At 40.4% G+C, this 24225-nt stretch overlaps 1 protein-coding gene across 9 annotated transcripts in view; it reads right to left on the bottom strand.

Moving 5' to 3' along the window:
* The window catches only part of LOC135238014 (neuropeptides B/W receptor type 2-like), a 46217-nt gene extending 27848 nt beyond the window's left edge, over positions 1–18369 (bottom strand). The window contains exons 1-3 of one of the 9 annotated variants that reach the window (XR_010324986.1): positions 17735–17873; positions 12982–13066; positions 8955–9263 (exon numbers count right to left, since the gene is read on the bottom strand). Coding sequence is in view for 1 of the 9 variants with exons in the window: in XM_064305640.1 (XP_064161710.1) it covers positions 17735–18087 (353 nt within the window). In the remaining 8 variants the exon portion in view is untranslated. Of the gene's footprint in view, positions 1–8954; positions 9264–12209; positions 15723–16858; positions 17278–17734 lie in introns of those variants that run through there. The other 8 variants (XR_010324987.1, XR_010324985.1, XR_010324982.1 and 5 more) reach the window with 8 other exon arrangements.
* Between the last annotated feature and the right edge of the window lie 5856 nt (positions 18370–24225).

Here is a 24225-nt window from a genome sequence, read left to right as displayed (position 1 = left end):
TTTTATCCATTGCTCCAATCCTGCCATTCCCCAGAGCTGCACTTATCAAATTAGTTTGCAAATTATTCACAGATCATTTCGTCATTACATTTTTCTCCAGAAAGAGACCACGAAAATTACACTGTGGGGCTCAAATTTAATCTGAAAGTGAAACTTTCAAAAGCACCTACAACACACAATAATCATGATTATTTCTGTTTGTATCATAGCACAAGGAAAAGTGGGCCAGTATGAATTAAACACTCAAAAAGAAAAAAGACAATTCTTGATTCAATATTATCAACAGTCAGCGATGTAGCCAAAAGGGAGGTGTTTGGATTTTAAACCCCACCCCACCCAGAAATGCTGAAGCTCCACATAAACAATGTACTTTCAGCTTCAGGGAAACATCAGCCCTGCTGTGGTTTGGATACTGAAGGAGCAGTCTTCATAAACCCTGCCGTGTGTGGTACTCTGAAGCATCAGTCCATAAATTGTGCATTTTGCACAGTGAGGTTACAGTCCATGAGCTGAATGTAATAAAATCTTTCAGTTTTTTCTACTGTATTATGATGAGTTATATCATCTTAAAAACAGATTAGTTATATCTTGAAAACAGATAGTGAAATACTGATTTTTTTTTGTAGTGTGTTACTGCGTTTTTGACCCTATTTTTGTTTGATTCCAGTTCTTTCCTTAGCCCTTCTAGTTTGTTCGCCCGTGATTTTGTTTCTGACCATTCACTCTCGTATCGATTCCAGTTCTCGTTTTGCCCTCTGCTTGCCTTATAGTGCTCTGGTTAGTTAGTGTATTCCCATCGGGACACAAGTTTGTTATTTTGCTTTGTTATTTTTATTTATTCTGGGTGGAGATTTAACACTACATTGGGGGTACGCTATTCAGACTTTTGGTTTCAGTCTATTGACTAACTGTCCAAAGTTCAGCATTCAAAGCCGCCCTGTGCCCAGTATCCCTCGAAGACTAGCTAGCTTCCAGTTAGATTTGGATAGGCATATAGAGACCAGAGTTACCGGCCTGTTTGCAGTAAGTTTCCCTTACCCATTAATTACCCTTATCATTCACACAGTTACGGTCTGACTCTAGACCAGATTGTAACAATATGCAGACGGGTGACAAATTAAAGGAAAAACTTGAATAAATGAGCGGAGAAACATGACGAATGCAGATGCTTCCATACAGGTGTCCTGCATGATACAATTACGGACTTAACATTCTATAATGCTCTGTGGTATGTATAAAATGCTGAGCAGGCCCTCAATTTTTGATCAAGATGGTAAGAGGAAAAGATCTAAGTGACAACTACATAGACAGGGATATTGTAGTATGGTTTCAGTGCATAAACCCCTCATTACAAAGAAAAAAGCACATTTGAGAGTTCAGCGCAAAAAACCATAGGCATTGGTCTACTCTACAGAGATGTGGAGGAAAAAGTGACAGGGTAAGAGGAGTCATCCTTCACCAGAAAAATCCCCTAACATCTGGCCAGCAGATTAGAAACACTCTTCAGGAGGCAGGTGTGGATCTCTCTGTGACTATTGTCCACAGAAGACTTCACAAACAAAAAAACAAAGGCTGCACTGCAAGATTCAATCCACTAGTTTGCCACAAAAACAGGACCTCTAGGTTACAGTTTGCCAAGAAGCACCTAAAAGAGCTCACAGAGTTCTGAAAAAAGGTCTTGTGAATGAATGAGACCAACATTCACTTGTATCACAGTGATGGCAAGAGAAAAGTATGGAGGCCAAAAGGAACTGCCAAAGATCCAAAGTACCCCCCTCATCTGTGAAACTTGTTTTTGGTCATCTCAAAAACCGTTTAATGACCTTTTAATGAGACTCATTCTAACTGCCTGGAAACGGTGGGCCTGAGACATCAAAAGGAACCCACTGTTACAATCCTTTGACTCTTTATTACCAAGGAGAGTAGGTGGTACCTTTCCCTGCAAAAGTACATCTCTGGCTGTTTCTATTTCCTCATATGGAGATTCAGGTCATTCTCCAAATACAATTTCACTTGTTCATGGAGATATTTCTCCTGTAATTTGTGAGGGGCTTCGTTTCTACGGGAACTGCATTATAATTGGGTGTTGTGACTCAGCATGTGTCCTTAAGGATTATACAGGTCAATATGTTCGATGCCAGGGCCAAGACTGAGCTGTGTGAATGATAAAACTACACTTATGTACAGGCATCATTGCAGTTTGGAATTATATTCCAACTGAAGGCTGGGGCATTGTGTCAGGGGGAGGATAGGGGGAGGGAGGGGTAGCTTTGAATGAGCGTTGAACAATATCACACCTCATATTGCAGAACCTTTTAAATCAACACCACCACCCCCCCCCCCCCCCCCCCCCCCATCTGCTTCACTCTCTGATCTATCAGTGTCTTTCCATCTGTGCGTTCAACATATACACACACACACACACGCACAAGACCGAGATAACCATCTGGAGAAACAAAGAGAGAGAGCGACATACATATTAGTCTGAGATAACTATCTAGAGAGGGAGAGCATCACAGAGAGAATGAGAAGAGTGTCATATTCCCTTCAGGCTAACCAGGTAATCTGAATAATCACAGCTCCCTAAATGCAGATTGCTGGTGAAGGCATTTGATGTAATTTCCGGTGTATGCTTGAATGTGATTGAAGAGTGCTGATAATTTATTACATTAAGATTTCTCTCTTTGCCAGTGAGGAATAGTGATTTCCTGAAACGCATGGACAGACAGATAAACAACCTGTAATATTGCTTGATTTCCTTCTCAGGTTTGATTGCAGCATTGCAGCAAAAGGAGCATGCCAAAAGAATGTTTCTATTGGTTGATAATTTGGTCAGTTATTCATGCTATCCAATCCAAAGCATTCTCCAGAGAAGTAAGGGGTGCATTTTGTATGCATATTGAAATCACATGTCTTACAACCAGTGCAATCATAGATAACTGCTACATTCATACCAACCAAAAGTAATTTACCGAGTCATCCCAAGATGTTTGGGGGCCCTAGGCAAAAAATAATTTGGAGGCTCCTCCAAAACAGCTACATTTTTATGAAAGGTTCAGTATCAATTATAATTATTATTATTATTATTATTATTCTACATATTTCATAGGATAGAGAATTCAAAGTATGATTTTACTATCAATGCAAGATTTATGCAAGCATGACATAGCTATGCATTATGACAAACAGTGTAATAACCATAGGGATATAATTTGATCAATATCGGTTTTGATAGAGGTCTTCCCAATAATGTCTTAAGTAAATTAAGTACTACAACTGTTAACTGGCTACTTCATTTGATGGAAACAATTAATGGCAACATAAACCTAATTAATTAATAAACAGCTGTTTGTATACTAGCTAGCAGGCTGATTTCAAGATCAACCCATGTGCTTGCTTGAACTAATTGCTAGGTACATCAAAAAGCAGAAAAGCTTGAAAGAAAATAAAACGTCATGGCTAAGGCTGGGTGTTTGTCATGGAAAATACTGGCTGAAGTTGCGGAGCAGTCATGGTAAAGTTGTTGAAAATCACAAAAAAGGCAAAATAATTTTTTAATGTTTATTCATTCAATTAATTAAGAGATCTCATGCTCAGCCGTGGGGAAACGGTAGATTGAAAGAACTCTAGCAACAGTAACAAGAGTTTAAACTTTTAAAAAACCATAGGGCAATAACTGGCAGCTAGGAACAAATAGCCTATGAATAAAATAGGCTACACTGATAAGCTGGTGCATTTAATTTCTTAATTCGGCCCATCACAGAAAGAATGAGCATGCCGTTTGCCTTTCTTTTTTAACAGAACATTGTTAGAAATAGAGCATGTTCACGGTTACTATGCGTCTGTTTTTATTTCTTTAAAGTTTGTTTTGGTATACAGGGGCCGTCAAACATCTAATTGCAAAAACTGACAAGGACGGGAATCTTGATCTCAGCACATTCCAGAATCTGTATACATGGTTGCACTTTGCTTCTCCCGGCATTTGGCAATATTGTTAAAATGTGTATGCCTGTACAGGCTATGTTAAAGTTGAGTTATCATCCAAAACTGCTGAAAAAACACGTAAAGCACAAAAAACTGAAGAAACTGCCAAAATGGTAAAAGAAATTGTGAAAAGAATGTGGTACCTGCAACTTCCGTAACAAACACTCTTTACTGATCAGTACTATATCCGAATCACATCATGAAATCCCTGTCTTTGTTGTATGAAATTATTTTTCTCATTATCATGCTGCAGTATATTATTGGGGGGTTATTTGATAAACCAAGTTACCTTTCTAAAAAGGAATTGGCTGTTTTTGCCATATGATGAAGTACTGTTAACCCATTTTTAATCAATATTTTAAAAACATTTCTCCCAGTTTGGAATGCTTAATTTTATTCATCCTATCGCATTGCTGCAATGCCAGTTTAGGAGAGCATGGGGAAGCACATCTGCTGCTCTTGGCCACCTGAGTTCAATCCACAGTCTATGGCAGTGGTTCTCAAACTCAGTCCCGGGGGACCCTGTGTATGCTGGTTTTTGTTCCAACCAGAATTGCAATCCCAGAATTTTAACAAGATGTTAATATTTTAGAGCAGGGGTCCCCGATCTTATCCAGAAAGGGCCAGTGTGGGTGTCTGCTTTTGTTTCAACCAAGCAGTAACACACCCAATTCTACTAATGATGGTGCTTGGCAAAGAATCTAGTGGTTTATTAGTAGAGACAGGTGTGTTACTGCTTGGTTGAATCAAAAGCCGACACCCGGCGGACTATATATGGATTATGTGCATCTTTTTAAGTGAATCTACAGCTCGAACAGTCTATGTTGTCTGTTGTCTGTTGTCTGCAATCTGCTCATCTTGACCACCATCACCATCTTTACTTACAAACTTTTCTGTAACTTGTTAAGTCACTAATAGCAGCCTTCGTGTAATTTTTTGGTTAGTTATTTTAGATAAGAGTGCAAATTGTAAGGATAGTCAGCGATTACCCCAGTTTGTAACTCGTACCATCTGTAAGGAATTGGAGGACGGATTTTAGACAAGAGAACTATCTTGCACGGGTTAAATCTACCTGCCTGGTGAGGTCCTGCAACCTGTGCTGAACTGTATGCCAAGAACACCTAGACAAATAGATCTAACTCATTGCTCCACTGTATAATAAACGCCTTCTTTAAATATCACTTTGTGCTTAACTGGGTCTTCTTTCAGTTTGTGGTTAATGTTGAAGTGACTTTGTGTTATGTCCGATAGCGTACACCTGGTTATTGTAACGCAGGTGAGTTGTAGGTTGTAACAGGGACGTTTATTTAGGCCAAAACTGACTTTTCTATTTGTTGCATTTCTTCACAGACAGTGAGAATTTTTTATTCAACATAAAACTCTCTGTCCTAGATCTGCCCCAACATTCTGTTCCACACCCTCTCAAATCGCTCTGTTCTAGATCTGCTCTAAATCTCTCAGTTCAAGACCCCTCAAATCTTTCTGGCCTGGCCCCCCAAATCTCTACCACACTTAATCCATGAGACATTGAACATGGGTTTAACCTGCATTTGCCCCATTCACACCACACGATGGTCACAGGTAAGTACCGAGGCCTTGCCATTCACACAAGTCCCAGATCAGCAAGTTTACGCCTGTACACATCCCTGCAGTAACCCCTTTTATACCCAAGTGAAGCCTCATCAAACCCACGTAAAACCCTTGTTGCGACCGGGGTCACGGGCCCGGATTGAATAACGCGGGCTGACCCATTCACACCCATGGCAATCACGCTTTTCCCAGGATAGTTGCATTGGTGTGAAAAGGGTACTATCAGGCATATCTGCAAGATTTTAAGTTGAAGGGCGAAACAGGGAGAAGGCGGCCATGGGTGGAGGAGGTGTGAAACTCTATCATATGCATATGTTTCAAGGGAGCCAGGGAATTCATGTGAACATTTGGGGTGACATATCTCACTGTCTCCCGTCTCCCCAAAATTTGAAATGAAACCTACTCCTATGGTCTCTCCAATGAGAGTAACAGATTAGCATACTTCCAGTGACATTTAACAAAGCCCAGTGGAGGTAAGGGTTTGCCTTGTCACTGGGGCTGTGACAGTACAACAAGCACAAAAGGTACTCTTCAAACCAAGCAAAACCTCTCTCCCCTCATCTCCTCAGAGCAGCCTCATCAGTGCCTGTTCTAGCCTGATATGTATTCTCATTTTTCAAAATGATATTTTTCCATTTTGCAAACAGTGCGTTTACCCATTTGCAACATTGCTATATCTCTTGGACCGTACTTCAGAAGCTGGAATGTATATTATGTGGAATAGCTAAACAGGGCAAATCCATCAGCCAGCATAAATTCCAGTTCAAGTGAATTACTCAATTATTATTTCTTAGTGAACAACAATGGTCTTACATGTAATGCTAAATAAATTCATTAAACTAATGTAATTTTATGGCCATTTAAACATTTGCGTTAAAATGAGTAATATGAAGATAAAGTAATATGACATACATGATTAAATAAATATAAATGTTAGAACATTTGGTTGCCCATAACTAATGAATAATAAATCCAGTAATGCATCTACCATAATATATTTTAAATGGACACAGCCACCCTTATGTAGTGTCATTGGTAGTTGCTGATCCAGAGGAACACAGGCTGAATTACCTACCCTAGCTGTGGTGGGACAGGACTGGTAATGTCCTAGCACTGTGCACTCCCGATCATAGTCGATTGCCAACAGCACCGACGTCCATGCTGTAGGGCCTAGCCTGTGCTTCTGGCCTTTACCATATCAGCCTAACAGGAACCTTTCCTTTACCATGTCAGTCAGTTGAAAGCCTGGCCTTTACCAAATCAGCCAACTGGGGGCCCTGTGTGCTTATCAGTCACGAACACGGTTGTACGTTCATTGTTAAAGCTTCCTGCTGCGAAATGGTTCTGGCAGACAGAAATCCCTTGATTTCGACACCAAGACAGCTTGTTCCCCTCTCTATACGGGTCGGTGCTCCCCAGTTGTCACTTTGGCAAGCGGCCAGCACCACTCCTCATTTTATATTACGCTTCATGGTCTATAGTGAAATATTCAGGAGCGTGCTTCGTATTTTTATGCACATCTGCAGCGGGGAGCGGCGGGAGGTGGGGCGACTGTTCTGAAAAGGAGACGAGTGTTCCGTGGCCAGGCGGGTCTGGTACTCGCTACTGAGATACAGAGAGAGCAGGGAGATAAAGCGCCATGCTGCTGTCATTCCACAGTGGGAAAAACACGTGCGAGGCCAGGCAAGCCATACACTCTGTTTAATCTCTGGAGCCAGATGCTGTTTAACATGCAGGAGTCAATACGCTGCGAACAGCAGCCCACCTCGCGCAGGAAGCCCGTCTGAAATCCATTGTGACATGTTTCCCAGGGGGCTTCAGCCTCACTCGCCACATCAATAGATTTGCATATTTTAACAGGGATTTGGAGAATTTCACGTGGTCACTCCCCGGTGTGCTTATGTGTTTTCCTTTTTTAAATTACCTTCTTACAGGTATGCGTCACAGGGATCGGCATGGTTTGAAATTAGATTCAGAATTGTTATATTGTCATTGTTTTACAGTTTGCCTGCTGTGCTTTTTCTGCTGTCGTGGCTGAATATATGAATGGCATAATTATTGGGTTATATGAACCCCATGTTCCAAGTACAGATAAAGGAATTTAGTGCATAGTAAGGGCTGAGACTCTTATACAAATCAGATTCCAGTAAGCTAATCTCACACACTAACTTCTCCTTTTTCCCCAAGTACCAGATACCATTAAAGAGCACTAGGATTTAAGACTGGGATAAAATCTTATCTGCTGAGTTTTATAGTACATCTATTATTTTAACAACGATTGAGTGTGAGCACCAGGTTTCTGCACAGATCCAACGAGGTGAGTCTGAAGGAGAGCAGTACTGCGTGTTGAATGGTGTGCTGGCGATATTACGTTTAATGCCAGTAAATGACTTTTGAAATGGAGAGATTAATGACTGGCTGGCAGAAGCCATGATTGGATAGCAGCTTCTCTTCTCCAGAGATGTGTGTCACTGGTCCTACTTGCACTTCTGCCCACTTTCTGTGTCAGCATCATGAAACAAGATCAAATTAATTTCAGCTGCAATCATAAATGATTCTTGAGGTAGCAGTATAATATAATGGTTCAGGAACTGTTTTTTTTGTGCTCAGAGTTTGCGGGTTTGATTTCCAGGTGGGGCACTGCCTTTGTACCCTTGAGCACAGTGCTGGACCTGAATTGCTGCAGTAAATATCTAACTGTATAAACACGAATAATGTATGCTGAGCAAGTCACTCTGGATAAACTGCGTCTCCTAAATGTCTTCACGTTTGTAAGTTTGTTTGTTTGCTTATGGCCAGAATAATCACATTTCTGTCCAGCCAATACAAAATAAATAAAATGCAATGTTTTTCCTTGCCATGGGTTTATCTGTGAATTGAGAGGAAGAGTCTTTGATGTGATTTCCACGTGTCCCTCTGCACAGGTGACAGATGCTGTAGCCAGCAGTCTCAGATCCTTGTTGTGAGAGGGCAGCTGTGGGGCTCCCTTACAGTACACACCTCTGAGATCTGGTCCCTTTCATTTTCACAATCTAAATTGTCAATCAAGCTCGATCCCCTTGGAGACCGCTCTTTTAATGTAATTTCCTCTGATTTTAGACCCTCCTATAATACATTTAGATTTTCATAAAGCCTTTGATAAAGTAAGACATACATCTAGTCTGACTGGAGTACAGCTACAGCACACAACAATCTCTGAGATGTGCAACATGACTTTGATGAAAAAGAATCTACCCGACAATTCAGAGTTTAAATTTAAGGACTTAAATGTTCTGTTAAAGGTACGGCCATCGCAAACTTCACTTCAGTGACTGGTGGATAATTGGACCACTCTGCACTGAGTGAGTGAAACGGAGTGAAAGCTAAGTTCACAAACCATGTAAATCACAAAATCAATATTTTATTTCAATTTACTGAATTATATTTGCATAATTCAGTATTATTTTTTCCCAGGAATTAGATTAACTTCCAACAGAAAACTGGAAATAACAAAGGATTCTGGGCAATTTCACTGCCGAAGTCCGGAATCTTGTCAACAGATTGGATTCTGGATCCTGAAGAGATTCCCACACATGGAAAAGACCAGTGGGTGTATTTTTAAATAGATTAAACTCCTGCCCTGTATCTCCTCCAAGCCTGTAGGGGTGCTGTAGCTCCTCCTTGAGTCTGCCTTTAACTGGTGACATCATCTGGTAGTGGAAATGACTCATTACAACTGGGCTTGCCTTTCCGTGTAACCTGTGAATGTAACTGGCTTATGCATCTGGCTTTGATTTTATGAGGTGCTCTTCGAGCAACATATAACAATTGGTGCAATGTCAAATCAAATTTAATCAGATTATTATTATTAATTATTATTATTATTATTATTATTATTATTATTATTATTATTATTATTATTATTGTTATTATTATTATTGTTATTATTATTATTTTATACTAGGAAAATTGATTCAGGTTATGAGGAATATGCTTCCTCAGAAAATCCTTTAAGTTTGGGTGTTCAAGGAATGAAATGTGCTGCCTATCACTGCACAGACTGCATTTGAGGAGATTTTTCAAATGAATGATTAAATGCGATGTTGAAATCATAATCAATATTCACAGCAAGTGCATAGAGCAATAAAACAAGAACATATCCATCAGCTTTTTCCACTTGTTAAACCCACCTGTTGTTGTAAAAACAAATGCATTTTCTTAGGTACAGCCTGCCTCTCTATTGATGGATATATTCCCTGCCTGTAACCCTTTAATAAAATCTGAGTACCTGCACATTAAGCACATGTGAATCATTTGATTACAAATATAAAATTGAGGCAAGCAGAGCCAAATCAAGAAGAAAATATTGCTTTGTCCTAAACGTTATGGAGCTCACTATATATTATATAAATTTTTATTTGCTTAAGAATTAGATTTATAATGAACTAATTTTAAAGTAATTGGATGAGTTATGGCTGCATCCTTTTGCAAGGGATTTAGCCAAATTTTGCTTCTTTCCTTCTTTTCTTCATGGAAAGAAAGATGGTTAAAAAAAAAACAGCTTTTGCATTGTTTGTGAATAAACCTGTTTTAACAAATGTTGAATCTAAAAATCTACCTATTGGCTGTAATAGTCATTTCTGCGTCTGATAAGGTAATGCATTTTTTAATCTTCTGCATAATGATGATGGAGTGCTGAAGGCCAGCAGCTAATGTGATCAGTGGCAGGGAAAGCTGCTTCCAAAATGAAGCTAATGAAGGCCATCTCTGCCTCGCCTCACAAACAAATTGGCCTATGAATCTCCCAGCATGCACTTCTGTTTATCTCCTGTTTATATGCAGTCTCTTTTCCAGTGAGATTATCTCCCCTGGAAGGCTGTTGGACATGACAAAGGCTATCAGGTAACCACAGATCCATCTCATTCTGTTCCTGAAGTCACATATTTCACCTGAAATAATTTTAACAAGCTCTTCCTTTGGGTTGCATTCAGTGGACAAATGTCTTCCATAAGGGCAGAAAGATGGAGAGAGAAACTATACAGTACTGACATCCCTTAGTGGTGATCCAAAGACTATCCATACGGTCTAACAGAACTGAGAGTAAATCACTGCCTTAAAACTAACCATGCAATCACAGTCCAAGAACTCAACAGATCTCAGCATCTATTCACTGTCATGGAATACTAATAGAAATCAGTGTGCAATCAATACTCGAAAGCTCTAACACAACGCAGCACACAATCAGTCCCCAGGAACTCCAACAGACTGCACTACCTACACAGCTTGCACAGTTTAAAACTGCTTTATAGAGAAATGATGCAATGCCTATGAACATGTTGCAATATTATTTCTAGTATTTTTTTTTTGTGCAGGAACACTTGAAAGAAAAAATGATAGCATTAAGAGTTAGACTGTCAGACCACCCCGTACATTACCATGACAATAAGGACCTGACCAGAGAAAACACCAGACTCTTCAAAGAAATAACAAATATAATAAACAAATATTAATCTGACGAACAATTTTACAGTAGTCACATTTAATCTCTACTGCTGTATGTAATGTCTGTCCGTCCAGCAGTGTATTACAAGTCAAATGTCATAACTAAAGGAGAACTAATGCATTCCTGTCTAGACAGACATGGGCAAATAATTTCATCCACCTCTAGCGTTCCACAATAACCACAGCCTTCAACACCCCATTTGCAATTCTCCCTCAGACAGCAAATTCACAGCACCCCCAATCCCCAACATAATTTCACAGTCAGCTTGTAATACACAAACTCCAATTGCATTGTGAGAATAACTGAAACTTTCATCATTGCTACAGCAACACTTGGCTTTGTGACGTGCAATTTTTGCAACCCTTCAAAATTGCCAGCTTACCATTATGAAAAAAAATCATGCAAAATTTGCCTTTCCACATGTGAAAATCCATATTTCACATGTGAATTAAGATATTCACATGTGAATGAAAATTTCCACATGTGAAAACAAAATACCATAGGTTACCTTTACCCACTCTCATCTTATAAATGAAATTATTTTTATAGTTCACATGTGTGCTCTTCACATGTTGGGTGTTTCTTAACATGTGTGGTTTTTGAATACACAATATTTTTCCACAAGGGTAGCCTGGATGTTTGTCAGTTTACGCATATGCCTTCTTACCCTGGACTACTGAACACCTTTGCTCTGAAGAAAAGTGAAGAGGAGTTTCAATCCATGATAAAAAGCAAAGGAAATCAGTTTCCTTCTCTTAGCAAACAAACAAACAAATAAATAAAAGACCAGGTTCACCCTTGGCTGGGAAAGCATTGATTGCTACTATAGTGTGCAGATTTCTCTACTGTGAGTCTCTGACATTCCCAAAAATGGTGGGATACTTGGACATGGTAAATTGAGATACAGTTTAACCTATGGACTTAAATATTGATTTCGATACATGGAGAAGCATGTGATACAGGTACGCAATTAAATAAAACAAAAAAACTTTGCCAGTCTCCTTCACATGGTCCTGGCTCAATAATAATAGCCATTTTAAGCGCTAAAAGCTAAACTCATGCACTGACAATACCACCTCTATGCACATTAGGTCCAGCACGCTGTCTTAGCTCAAGCTGTCTTTATAGCAGACGGGGGGGGGGGGGGGGGGTGTAGAACAGTACACTTTGCTGGTGTGAATCAATGAAACACATTAGAAGATAAACCATACATCACCTTTGTCTACATGTATTTTTAAATCAGGGAATGGAGCACATTGCTCTCTTAATTATAGGTGTAGTATATCGATTCCCACTGCATAGACATTTACATAACATAAAGGCAAAATATCTTAAGAAACCAAAACATAAATATAAATAGTTATGAAAGAAACAAAGATCAAGAGGGAAAGCAAAGAAAAGAAAAAAGGAAATAAGTGACTAAAATCACCAGGGACTGTTCTGATACAAAAAGACTCAGCAATGGCAGGTTTGAAGACTGATTAAGTAATCACAATGCTCACCAAGAAAATAATGAATATTTTTCCACAAAGTGTAATTGAGGAGAATTTACAAAGTAAGCCAGTGTGAATAAGGTGTACAAATGGTGTTAGACAGTAAACATCCTTACATTTATCATATTAGTTTGCATATTTGCAGTCTAAAGTGTTGATTTAAAGATACAGTATGCAGGTCTGGAGAAACAGGCGAGAGAGTAGCACTGTGAACGTGAAACATGACTGACAGGTTGATTGGCAAGCCTCCTTGCAGAGAGCTGTCCTGATAGGTTGTTAAGAATCAGGTGTGATAAAAACTAGAGTGGCGGATTTCAGAGCCAGGGGCAGTCAAAGAGACCAGATTTTTTCTTAGATCTTATTTATCTGTTGGTATTTAAAGGAAATTTGATCAAATATGAACAAAAGTGTTTTAAAAATAAAATACTGCACATTTAAGTGCTCTACTGTGTACAGTAGCTGTGCCCACTTCCTCAGTATAAATCTGTAACCTCCTTGCACCAGACAGGCCACAGACCTAAAAGTAGAGGACAGAAAAAGATGAGGGAGAGTCAAAGAGGGGATGATGGTAGGAGGAGAGATGGAGGAGGAGAAAAGGAGGCAATAAAGACAAGGAAGAAAGAAAGAAAAAATTATATGGAGACAGATGGAGGAGAGGAGGAGGGAAAATGAAAACTGGAGGGCGGTCATAAGACCAGTGAGCCAGTAGAGGAGTGGTGGTGTGTGTGTGGGACAGGCAGGTGGATGGATTTGAACAATTATCGCACATATTAAATATCATCACTCCTCATGAAAGATACTAGCATGTTCCACTGATACTGTGCAGCTTACCAGCTTTCCTGTGCTTTATTAGTACTATGTCAATAAGAAAACATTCGTACCATTACAGCCATTAAAAAACAGGTATTAAATCAGTAACACCAGTTTACTTAAGCTACACTAACTGCCACCACTCACTTCCTGTGTGTGTTTTTGTGTGTCTTCATTCTTTTGTGTGTGTGAGTGTGTGTGTGTATCCAGCAAAATTTCAGTAAGAACAGAAACATTGAGGATGTTTGTTTCTCATATTTAATATTCAGACGACAAGCCTGTGCAGTGTATGTAGTTCAGTGCCCTCAAATTCAATTTGGCCATTATTGAGGGTTTATTGAACATGGCGTTGAACTGTGGCCCTGCACAGGAACAATGAGATGTTGTCTTACATAAAGTGAATGTACAACAGAATTAGTCAAAGAGCGAGAAGGTTTGTCATCTGAAGCGCTGCCACTTGAGTCTAAATGAAGTGTGTGTGTGTCTGAGAGAGAGAGTGGTAGAATATGTATGCGTGTGAGTGAATATATGGGCACGTGTGTGAGTGTGTGCATGTCTTTATAAGTATATGTTTGTAAAAGTGAGAGTGTGTGTATGTATGTGTGCGTGCCTGCATGTTTGTGTGTTCTTGTGTGAGAGTAAGTGTGCATGCATCCATGAGTATTTACAGTATGTGAGAAAGAGAGAGTGTGCGCACACGACTGTGTGTGTGTAGTTATCACGTCTCTCGAGTGTCTCAAAACCTTTCTAACAGAATGACCTCTAGTGCGGTTACTGCTACATTACCTTCCCTACAAACAGTAATACCACACCATCATCTCCCCTACCAACAACACCATCTCCCCTGCTCTTACTACTCATGTCAGTACTGTTACTGCCATAACACTGAGGGAACATTCTTCCCTGACCTGTGTGGTGCAGAAGAGGGTGGGGCTTCCCCCTAGTGGTGCACAGCCAGGGGCGTGAAAAGGTCATCCTGGCCATGGGGCTCTATTCCTATCATCCAGCAAACAACCCACTAGGGATGTTGCCATGGATACCGCAACAGATAAACCACCCCCACTGTGTAGACTTGGGGATCCTGTTGTTGGGAGGAATCTGCTTAAAATAGGAACAATTTATATCTTTGGACACAGCTAAGTATCTGCATTCATGCGTGTTGTGTGCATGTGCATCAGTACTGGTACTGTAGAACAGAGACAGCAGCAAGATTGACCAGATCGGGAGGAAGAGGAGAAAGAGGAAGAAGAGTAGGGCTGTGGGACCGGCAGGGGCCTGAACACCGCCGGCCCAATACAGGAAGCGCCGTCTGTGTCTGCTGTCTGTTTCTATGGGGATTCCACTCCCACTGTCTCACAGACACGGCCCTTTCGAACAGCACCACCTGAGCTGATTGCACACCCACGCCTCAACCATCCTGACCCAACAGCACACCGAGCCAGTGTCGCACAGACCACAACCCGGTAATATTTTGAAGGGATGCGCAAATGTACGCACACATGCGCAGCATAGAGATATGCTGCTTCAGTGACACTGCTGAAGACATCAGGGCTCCTGAGGTTAATTAACTGCTGCTGAAGGGAAAACGGGATAAGAAAAACCAGCAGTGGTGGAGCATAGAGTTTTCTGAGTATTGTGACATGCTGGTCTCTCTCCAGTGCTTAAGGCAGCACTAATAGTTCCAATCAACTGAACTGGGGTCGGTTGTAACACAAACACTGAACTGGGATATGATTATTATATTACACGTGCGCATATATTATCATCATATTACACATGCCTGGCTATTATTATTATAATATTACAGATGCACATATATAATTGTTGTTGTTGCATTATCTAGCTTTGTGACGCAAAACAAATCAAATGTAGATATCACCGTTTAACATCAGCCCAAAATCCTCACCAATCAGGTGGCCAGTTGCAAGTGATGAACAGGTCCCTATTGTGGGGCGGGACTCTTTTGACAAGTTCACTGTTTGCCCAATCACTGCCCTTAATACCCAGCCCATGACCTGTAAACAGAGTTTTGAGTGAAGTTCTGAAGTGTTGCATGGAGACCCATGCACCTGCATGTAGGCAGAGGGTGACGTAGCACGCCACAGCACAAATGTCATTCGGACATCAGACATTCACTCTTGTGTCAGGCAGGGGGAGCGGAGGCCCAAATGTCACTGAGCGTGACAGCCTCACAGGCAGAATAAGCACGCTGCGGCTGTTGGTTCCGCCAGCGTCCAGAGCAGCGCAGCTCTCGTTGTTGGCCGTTGTCAGGGCTGATGGTGAAGATTAGTGCACCTCTAGGCTCTGTCGTGACGGTGGGATGTTTTCAGACCTCGCTCTGAGTCGGCAGCTGGAGGCCCTCGCTTTGTCGTGCAAAACAAAGAGTGAGTGAGCTGGTGAGTCCCAATCGCACTGAATCTGACTCTGTAGCTGAACTGATCTAATCTGAATTATGCAGTCTGAAGAGTTACGTGTATCAGCAAGTAATTTGGTTAATTGAAACACAAAAACGTCTGAATATGTATGAATATGATCTGGTATAATGTCTGAACCTGTATGAATCAATATGTTATCTGATTCTTAATTAATCTCTTAATCTAAATCTTCATGCATTGAGGAGTTGCGTTCCACTATGACTACGAACCAAGAACTCACCGATTCACCCCCTTTGATTAAACTCAGACAAATTACCAAAAACGAATGGAATTGGTTGTTCACCAGAAATGATTGGAAATGGATTTTCACTCCTTATATTGGAAATGAGCAGTAGCCAGAGCAGTAGCCGAATTGGGAGAGTAACACCAGCACATTAACAATACTGTTCTCGGGTTAGGTGGGACCTAAGGAATCAAAAGAATCAATTGAGTTGGCGTGGTGAACTGAACCTTTCCATATAATTCATTTAAATAATGTTTTAGAAGGGCACACGCATACACAGGCACACACACAGGCGCACCTACGCACAAAGCTGTCTGGATATGTTACGGCAAGAAGAAACTGTTCTTCAGATTGGTCATTGCATTTATGTCCATGGTGAGTATTGGCATTTTTACTTGCATTATTCATAAGGCATCAATAAAAACTGAGGGGTGCGGTGCACTGCACGGACAGCAAGAATGACACTTATCCAGACGGTTTTTCCTTTTAAGAAAACTCCTACTCATTCGGCAGTGTAACAGCTCCTCCTAGTGGGAAGAAAGAGTAATACTGAAAACGGGAGGAATTATTCAGTAGATACGGTTTCTATGTATAGAGCACTTGGACGATTTCGTTCTGATGGCATGCAATTTCCCTCCTGCGGTTTACATCAGCGCGGAGGTAAATTGTACTATAATGTCATTAGCTAAGTTTCCATTATTGTATACCCTGGGGCACCGAAAACAATCTCTTCTAGACTACTTGAGCGCAACAGCAACCAAACAGAGGTTTCCAAATTGCCTCGAGAAAAGCCGTGCCATGTGATTTGAACAGACCGTCACACGTTGCTGACAGTGACAACTTCATTAATTATTCCCGCGTGAAAAACGGGTTATTTATTTCAGTCAAAGTGGGGGGCTACATTTTGAACAATTTCCAGTTTCCATTCGAGCTTCTTGTGAATTTTTAAATATTTTTCCCAGTAGACTTCAAGAAAATGGTAAGGACACCTTCCCAACCAAGCCGTCGACCCCGGCATTTAGCTGCCTTGCTGTCGGTCCGTGGATTTCACAGTGAAACTTTGGAGATGAGACTCAAACTTGGGGGCACTTTTGTAAAACACCCCACAACTATTATACAAACATTGATGTACATATACAAAACAAATGAATCAGCACATCAATTATACTCACGCAATTACACCCACCTGCTGCCAGCCCCTACTGACAGCAAATCAAAATGTGTAGGGACATCCTGGCCTAGGACCACTGGATACAGCACCTGAGGTACTATTGTCACTAAGTAAGAAAGTCTGACCATCTACAGTCAGGTAAACATCAGCTGTGGGATACACCTTTTCATCTCCAATAATTCAACACACCTTGACACTCTGTCCATCACTCCACTCCTCTAGGAACCAAATCCAGCAGCACTAAGGACTGAGTGCTCCCTGTGTCCACAAGTGCTTTTTCCTGCTGGCCATTAATTAAACAGAGACAACCTGACCCTTCTTCTGCAATACTGGTTCTGGACTAATGGGCCTGGGTATAGAACAGTTTTTGCTTACTCTGTCTAGCTGGACAAATAGGCTTAGTGTGCCCCTACTCACCACAGTTGTAACAAATCAGCTTTGGCTTAAAAGGTCAAGCAGGAGTTCTACTAGTATTATGCAGCCAACAGTTAGAGAAGGTTTTACTACTGGCAAGACCATTACCCCCTTCACCCCCATCAGACTCACGCTTGGATGAGTAGCTGTTGTCTCTGTGGAAGACTGTGCTCCCAATTCCCTTCTTGGCCAAGACGAAGACCTGGAAGGTTCCTCTGCTTCACTGGCGTCATCGCTGTCTCCCTGCTGCAGATGCTGCTCTTGCTGTTAGTCTCCAATTTGGGACTGAAGCTGCTGAAACTGGTGCCGCATGCTGCACCACCTCTGGTCCTGACGGGTGGCCTCCTTCTCCACTCGCTTGTCCCTTGCTGCTTTGGACTGAAGAAGGATCTTGACCATCCCCGCCAACTCTGCAATGGTGTCTTTTGGGTCCTCCAGCACAGCCCCTTGGTCTTCTGTTGAGCTAGTGGTCTCAGCTGCCCCATGTGCTCCCTCTGCCTTTCCCTCCTTTCTCTTGGGTGCCACCCTGGTCTCTTTTGCTCATCACTGTGACGTAGACCATCCCACTTCTGACACCACTTGTTACATTGATGGTCGGTCAGTGGATTTTAGTGAAACTTTGGCGATGAGACTCAAATTTGTGTAACCCAAGTGGGGTGTTTTATTTACAAAAGTGCCCCCAAATATTATACAAACATTTGTAGACATATACAAAACAAAAGAATCATAACATCAATTATGCCTATGCAAATACCCCCACCTACTGACGCCACGCTTCTGACAGCAAATTACCTGGTTATATACTCTACATATTCAGACTATACCATTTACATACAATATTCAATTATCTCACAGAAGAAATTACGGTATATTTTTAAACATATAAATCATTATAAATATATTATCAGGTGCTACTTTATATCTAATAATCACATATCTAATTGGGTACGCGAAAATATTACCGAATACACTGTATCGTCTCCCCCCCGTCTAAAATAGCCAATTCCTCTTGGCCCCCGCTTCCAATAAAATTGCACAGAATCGTGATTTTCGGATACGTCATTCCAGTTTGAAAATGGAACAAACAGAATAAACAACGGTTAGTAACAACTCCTAACATTGCGTTTATTGAACATGGTATGCTTAAATAAATCTATTTAATGTTTGAAGCCAGCTGTGTATGTTTAAGTCTTTTGCAGTAGGCCTACATAATGGTGGTGAACAGATGTAGCGAATGTGTTTGAGTTGACAAACTGGCAAACATAACTGCACACTGCATTTATGAAAGCGGCGTACTCGCGCCAAGGAATCGGATTCAGCAAATGTGGGACACTTTTTGGTAAATTCAGTAGGAGACTATCAGACTATTTTTACTTGCACAAGTGATGTTTCTATGAATTGTTTTAAGTCTTAACATCTATGTGGACATTTTTTTAAAATGTGTTTTTGTATAAAAGATAAACACCCTCAAACATAGCATGGCACCCTCTTTTACTCAGTCAGAGTATTCAGGTGAAGTGGGACAGCATATATGGTGAAGTGGGACAGTCATTTCAAGCTTAACCCATTAATGTCCTTAGTGGAAGTTTCAACATTCCTTTGGTACACTTGTCAAACTAGTTGAGTTGATTGCAAATCTGTTAAATTTTTCCACATTTGCCAATGTATAAGGCAGTTTTTCTTAACATACAATTTTTAGTATTTAGTCAAAAGGGTTTCAAGTTTTTTGATTATCCATGAAATAATCTCTAGAAACATAAGTTAGGAGTGTCAGATCTTTATCATTTTTGGTACACAGAGAGTTCAGACTCTTACTGTTAAAGTGCAAAAAGAAAAATGATAATATATTACTTATTCATTGTATAGCCAGGAAAATATACAGGCATACACATACTTCAAAACCGTATATAGAATTCCTATGGGATTTGTAACATAAGTGATTTCTTTCCATTTTAAATAAGTTCTTTTTCACTGAAAATTTGTCTTCTCTCTCTCTCTCTCTCTTTCTCTCTCTCTCTCTCACACACACACACAAACTCCGATGCATGTAATTTTATGTAACCTCAATGTGTTTATTATGATGTTGTCATCATCGTATGATACATTTTAAATTAATTTCTGTATAAGCTAAAAATAAAGCTTTAAGCACAAAAGTAGTGTATGTAGTGTTAAGTTTCTAAACTACACTGCATTTAGATTGCATTTGAAAAACGAGTTTGAAAAGCTGTACTTGAATTTCAGACAATTTAAGCTGAACTAAAATCACATAAAGGCAAGGAATGCTGAACAGTTCATCATTTGTCTCTTCTCTCCCACTGGCCTTACATGCAACTGTGTTCTATCACTGGGTGGCACAGTTTTCCTGAAATGAGCAAAAAATATCAATAAGATTTATGATTTTATCATACTTTTTGTGTAAAAAAATGTACTTGTTACTATAAAAACAGTAAGATGTGAAGTACTGACAGACACCAAATAATCATCAGTATGGTTTAAACTAGCACGTAAGTGTATAAAACTGTGGTAAATTGTAGGTTTATTACAACAGGACTGATTAAAACGTTGTCCGACTTCACCTGAAAAACACTGTCCCACTTTACCTAACATGTTTAGCAGGTGGGACAGTGCAAAACCCCCCCCCCCCCTTAATCATAAAAACTCAATATGACAAAAAAACATTTGTATTTTGACCAGTGTTTTAGCCACGACATTGCAGATAAAAAGAGGACATTTTTGACTATTTTTCTTAACCTAGTAACCTTATCATTCCTAAGTGTAATTTCACATCCACTTACAGTTCACTCGCAATGATCAGTCTTAGTTTGACGGCTGACCACGCCCACTGTAAAGACGGCAGTCCAATAAAAACAATTGTTGAATGACAGTAACTATTGTAGCAACAATTTAAGAATGTTTTTTTTTGATCGGCTGCTCTTTCATCGCAGAGTAATGCAAAGCTTAAGTGTCCCACTTCTGCTGATGTCCCACATTTGCTGAATCCACCCTATTTGTTAACTGGGACGCAATGACATCTCACAGTAAATCAATACACACGATTAGAGTGATTGCTGCCATTATCAGACTCTGCAGTTTATTATTTTACTTCATAATTGCTGTACTGAAATAGTAGACACCTTGTGGAGTCAGGGAGTAATACTGTGGCGGGGCGGCGGCGTAGGGCAGACAAGAAACGGGACAAAAGGAGATGAATGTACAGAATTCCATTTGGGGGATGATTAAGTGGCCAGATTAATTAATTTCATTTGATCAGGCAGGATTAAGTTACATACATGTTACATATAGGCATTTAGCAGACACTTATCCCGAGCGACTTTTTTTACATAGCATTTATATTGCATCCATTTCAACACCTGGATATATACTGAAGCAAGGCAGGTTAAGCACCTTGCTCAAGGGTACAATGGCAGTGTTCTACCCAGGAATCAAACCAATAAGCTTTTGGACCAGTTCCCTAACCATTATACTAAACTGCCACTCATTTATTTTAAGTGATAACATTATCAAAATGAGATAAGTAGGTGGTGGTTAGTTTGAACGATGAAAAAGTTCCTTCTGTCTTTTTTCTTTTTTTTTTTTGAATACTGTAGTAAGTCTTTTTTTAATGAATTTCTATGTCTATGAATCTTTTTTAAATACCATGGTATAGTGAACTAAAACACTTGCTGATTCGCCTCTGTTCAAAGATGAAAAAGTTACCTGCACTAAACATTTATTCCAGCAGGGAGCAGCTTTGTCATCTATTTTCTTTCCCTGAGTACATACTATTATTCATGACTTCACTGGGTTTCATTGTGGCCTTTCAATGGTATTAACTTTTGATTGGATACTATCACTGTATTTATGGTTATATGAATGCTCAGGAAACATAACAGGTAAGGTCTGGGGTAATAAAATTACATATGTGTCAGCTAAGTGTTAGCTAAGTATACTGTACTTGTGACTTGTAATTTGCCTATTTACTGACCTTAACACGTGTACACATATTGTATATGTATACTGTAAACGCACTCATACACACAACTGTGTATTTGAGAAAAATGTTTATCCTTATACTGGCTGGATGCTGTTTCAAAAAATAACCAGACCAATGCAAGAGTGTTGAGCTATTTTACATGTTCATCTGAAGAAAAAAACAATTAGAACATTTGTGCTGTTTTGAGTGAGCCAGTATTTTCTATTTCTTTCATTCAGGTTCAGATATTATGTCATATACAAGGCCCCAATGAGTAGTATAAGTAAACTCTGAGCATTCTGTGTATTCTCTATATGTGTGCTGGGGTATATTGTGTTTGCAATCTTGGCGTAATCTGTTCAAACTGTAGGTGTACTACTACGGCCCCATTATCTATACCCGCTCATCCTGGGCAGGGTCACTCCTGCATTCTACTGCCTGCACAGAATGTTCTGAAAACACCCACTCGAATCTGATGTGTACACCATACACACATATTTACCGTATTTATACCATATACCACACACATATACCATATTTTTCATGTTGGTAAAGGGGGCATTGCCAGCTTGCAGGCTGTGATACTGAAATATGTTTTTTTAAACCCCAGAAACTGAAACTCTAAATGGTGATAAGTGTTCTCTTTGAGTCATGAATGCCAGAGGCCCCAGCCCAGAGGGGTGCAGGCATATGCAACATGCACAGGGTCTGCCTCTCACCCCCCCACAGAGCCAAATCGGAAATGGCCCAAAGGAGCACCAAGGGTGCTGGGTCATAGCTGCTGACCTTTGACCTTGTGTTGTGTGATGGAGGATGCACAGAATGCAATGGAACTGAATCGACCTGAGTGAAGTTTGACAACAGAGGACACATTTGCCAGACATACCCACATTTACATTACAGCATAATTTTTGCATTTAACACATGCTCTTATCCAGATTACGTTTTTACATACAATCCATTTGTACGGCCGGATATTTTGTTAAAGCAATTCAGCTAAAGTACAACATCAGTCTCTCAGCTGGGAACTGAACCCATAATCTCCATGTTCCCTCACCATTATGCTTCCACTGTCCTGCTGGCCTTCACCGTTGAGTAATAGGCTCATGACTTATTTTTTTATTTTCATTTCCGCGATGAAAAACTTATTTGGAATAAACCAGTTCATCAAGCCATTGCTAAGTATTGTACTGTTCTGTGGGTAGGAGAAACCCACACAAACGATTACACACCCTTTTCTATACCTTACCTGATTTGCATACAGATGGCGAGCCTGAGTGTGTGGAGGCGTGTGCCTTCTGTAAATCACCACGGAGACCGGAATCCTGAGCCTCACTCCAGGCTTCCACCATCGCCACGGTGATCATGGTGTAAAACTCCAACAGGACTCCAGGTGGCAGCACAACTGTCACTAATCATCACACGCCCACCCAGCAGTTCATAAGACTGCTGTAGTGTGGGGTTGTACGAGGTACAATACAGGGGTCAGGGGGGGTCGGGGGGTCCTATGAACAGAATTGAAGCATTAAATCCATCCTTTATATTGGTTTCCAACAAGTCTGTCTATGTGTGCACACGTAAGAATATGTGTTTGCATGTGTGTGTATATTTTTGTGTGAGTGTGCCTGTGTGTGTGTGTGTGTGTGCTTTGTTAGTTCACGTGGGATATCAGGTAGTACAGCAGGCCTGTTGTGTTTTATTTTTGTTGGGTTTTATTTGCAACCAGATGTTTTTTAATCACTGTAATGATTTTTTTTATGATGGTGTTCATTTTCATTTTAAACATAATGTCAGCCAAATGTTTATCTCAGTTCAATTTGATTGGTTTAATCCATGACCTGTATTTCCATAAATTTCTGCCAGGCTTACATGGTAATCATAATGTTGTTGTTATCAGAGTGGAAAAAATTATACCTTCATCATCATCCTCAATATATACTGTATCTTCAGAGAAGAAATAAGAAAACTTTTTCCAGAAAAAAATACTAATCAAATCAATTAAATCTATGAAGTTATCTTCATCTCAGCAGTATATTTAATTGTTGACTGTCTTGTCTTTTACTTTTTCATTTTTTATTACTTTCTACTCACTAGCATGAAGTTCAAGAGAAACTTTGACTGAGTGATATTCTTCCTCTACACTGCCAGCTGGGTCAACAAACAAACAAACAAAGACACACACACACACACACACACACACAGCCTGAAAAGAATTTCACTGACTCAGTTGACAAATAGGTAAAACTGGCTGGAGCCCCACCCTAAAGTGTGTGGGCCTTTGTGCATGTAATCGGGGCTTGTGTTAGGAGTGCTGTCTACTGTTAGCATAAGCCCCACCCCTCATTCACTCAGACCACAGTCTCAGCAGTAGGGGGAGGGGGAACCAGACTGAGCTGCTGCTAGACGCAACCAATGAGCACACAGGGAGGAAAAGGGATTTAAGGGGGGTGGAGGTGGAGCCAAAGAGTCACACCAGATAGAGGCAGTTGATGTCTGCTTTGAGGTCATGTCTTCATCCTGCCCCTGCTACCACCCTACCCCCCCTTTCTGTAACAAACAAAGGCAATAATCTGAGGATCTCTGGGAGGGAGGGATGGAGGGGTAATTTGAGGAGAGTTGGCTCATGCACCTTTCTACAGTGATATAACAC

The sequence above is a fragment of the Anguilla rostrata genome, chromosome 13 (genome assembly GCF_018555375.3).
Source record: "Anguilla rostrata isolate EN2019 chromosome 13, ASM1855537v3, whole genome shotgun sequence".
NCBI classification, from domain to species: Eukaryota; Metazoa; Chordata; class Actinopteri; order Anguilliformes; family Anguillidae; genus Anguilla; species Anguilla rostrata.
The sequence above is the reverse complement of the archived record's forward strand: the minus strand, read 5'-3'. Positions and strand labels throughout refer to the sequence as shown.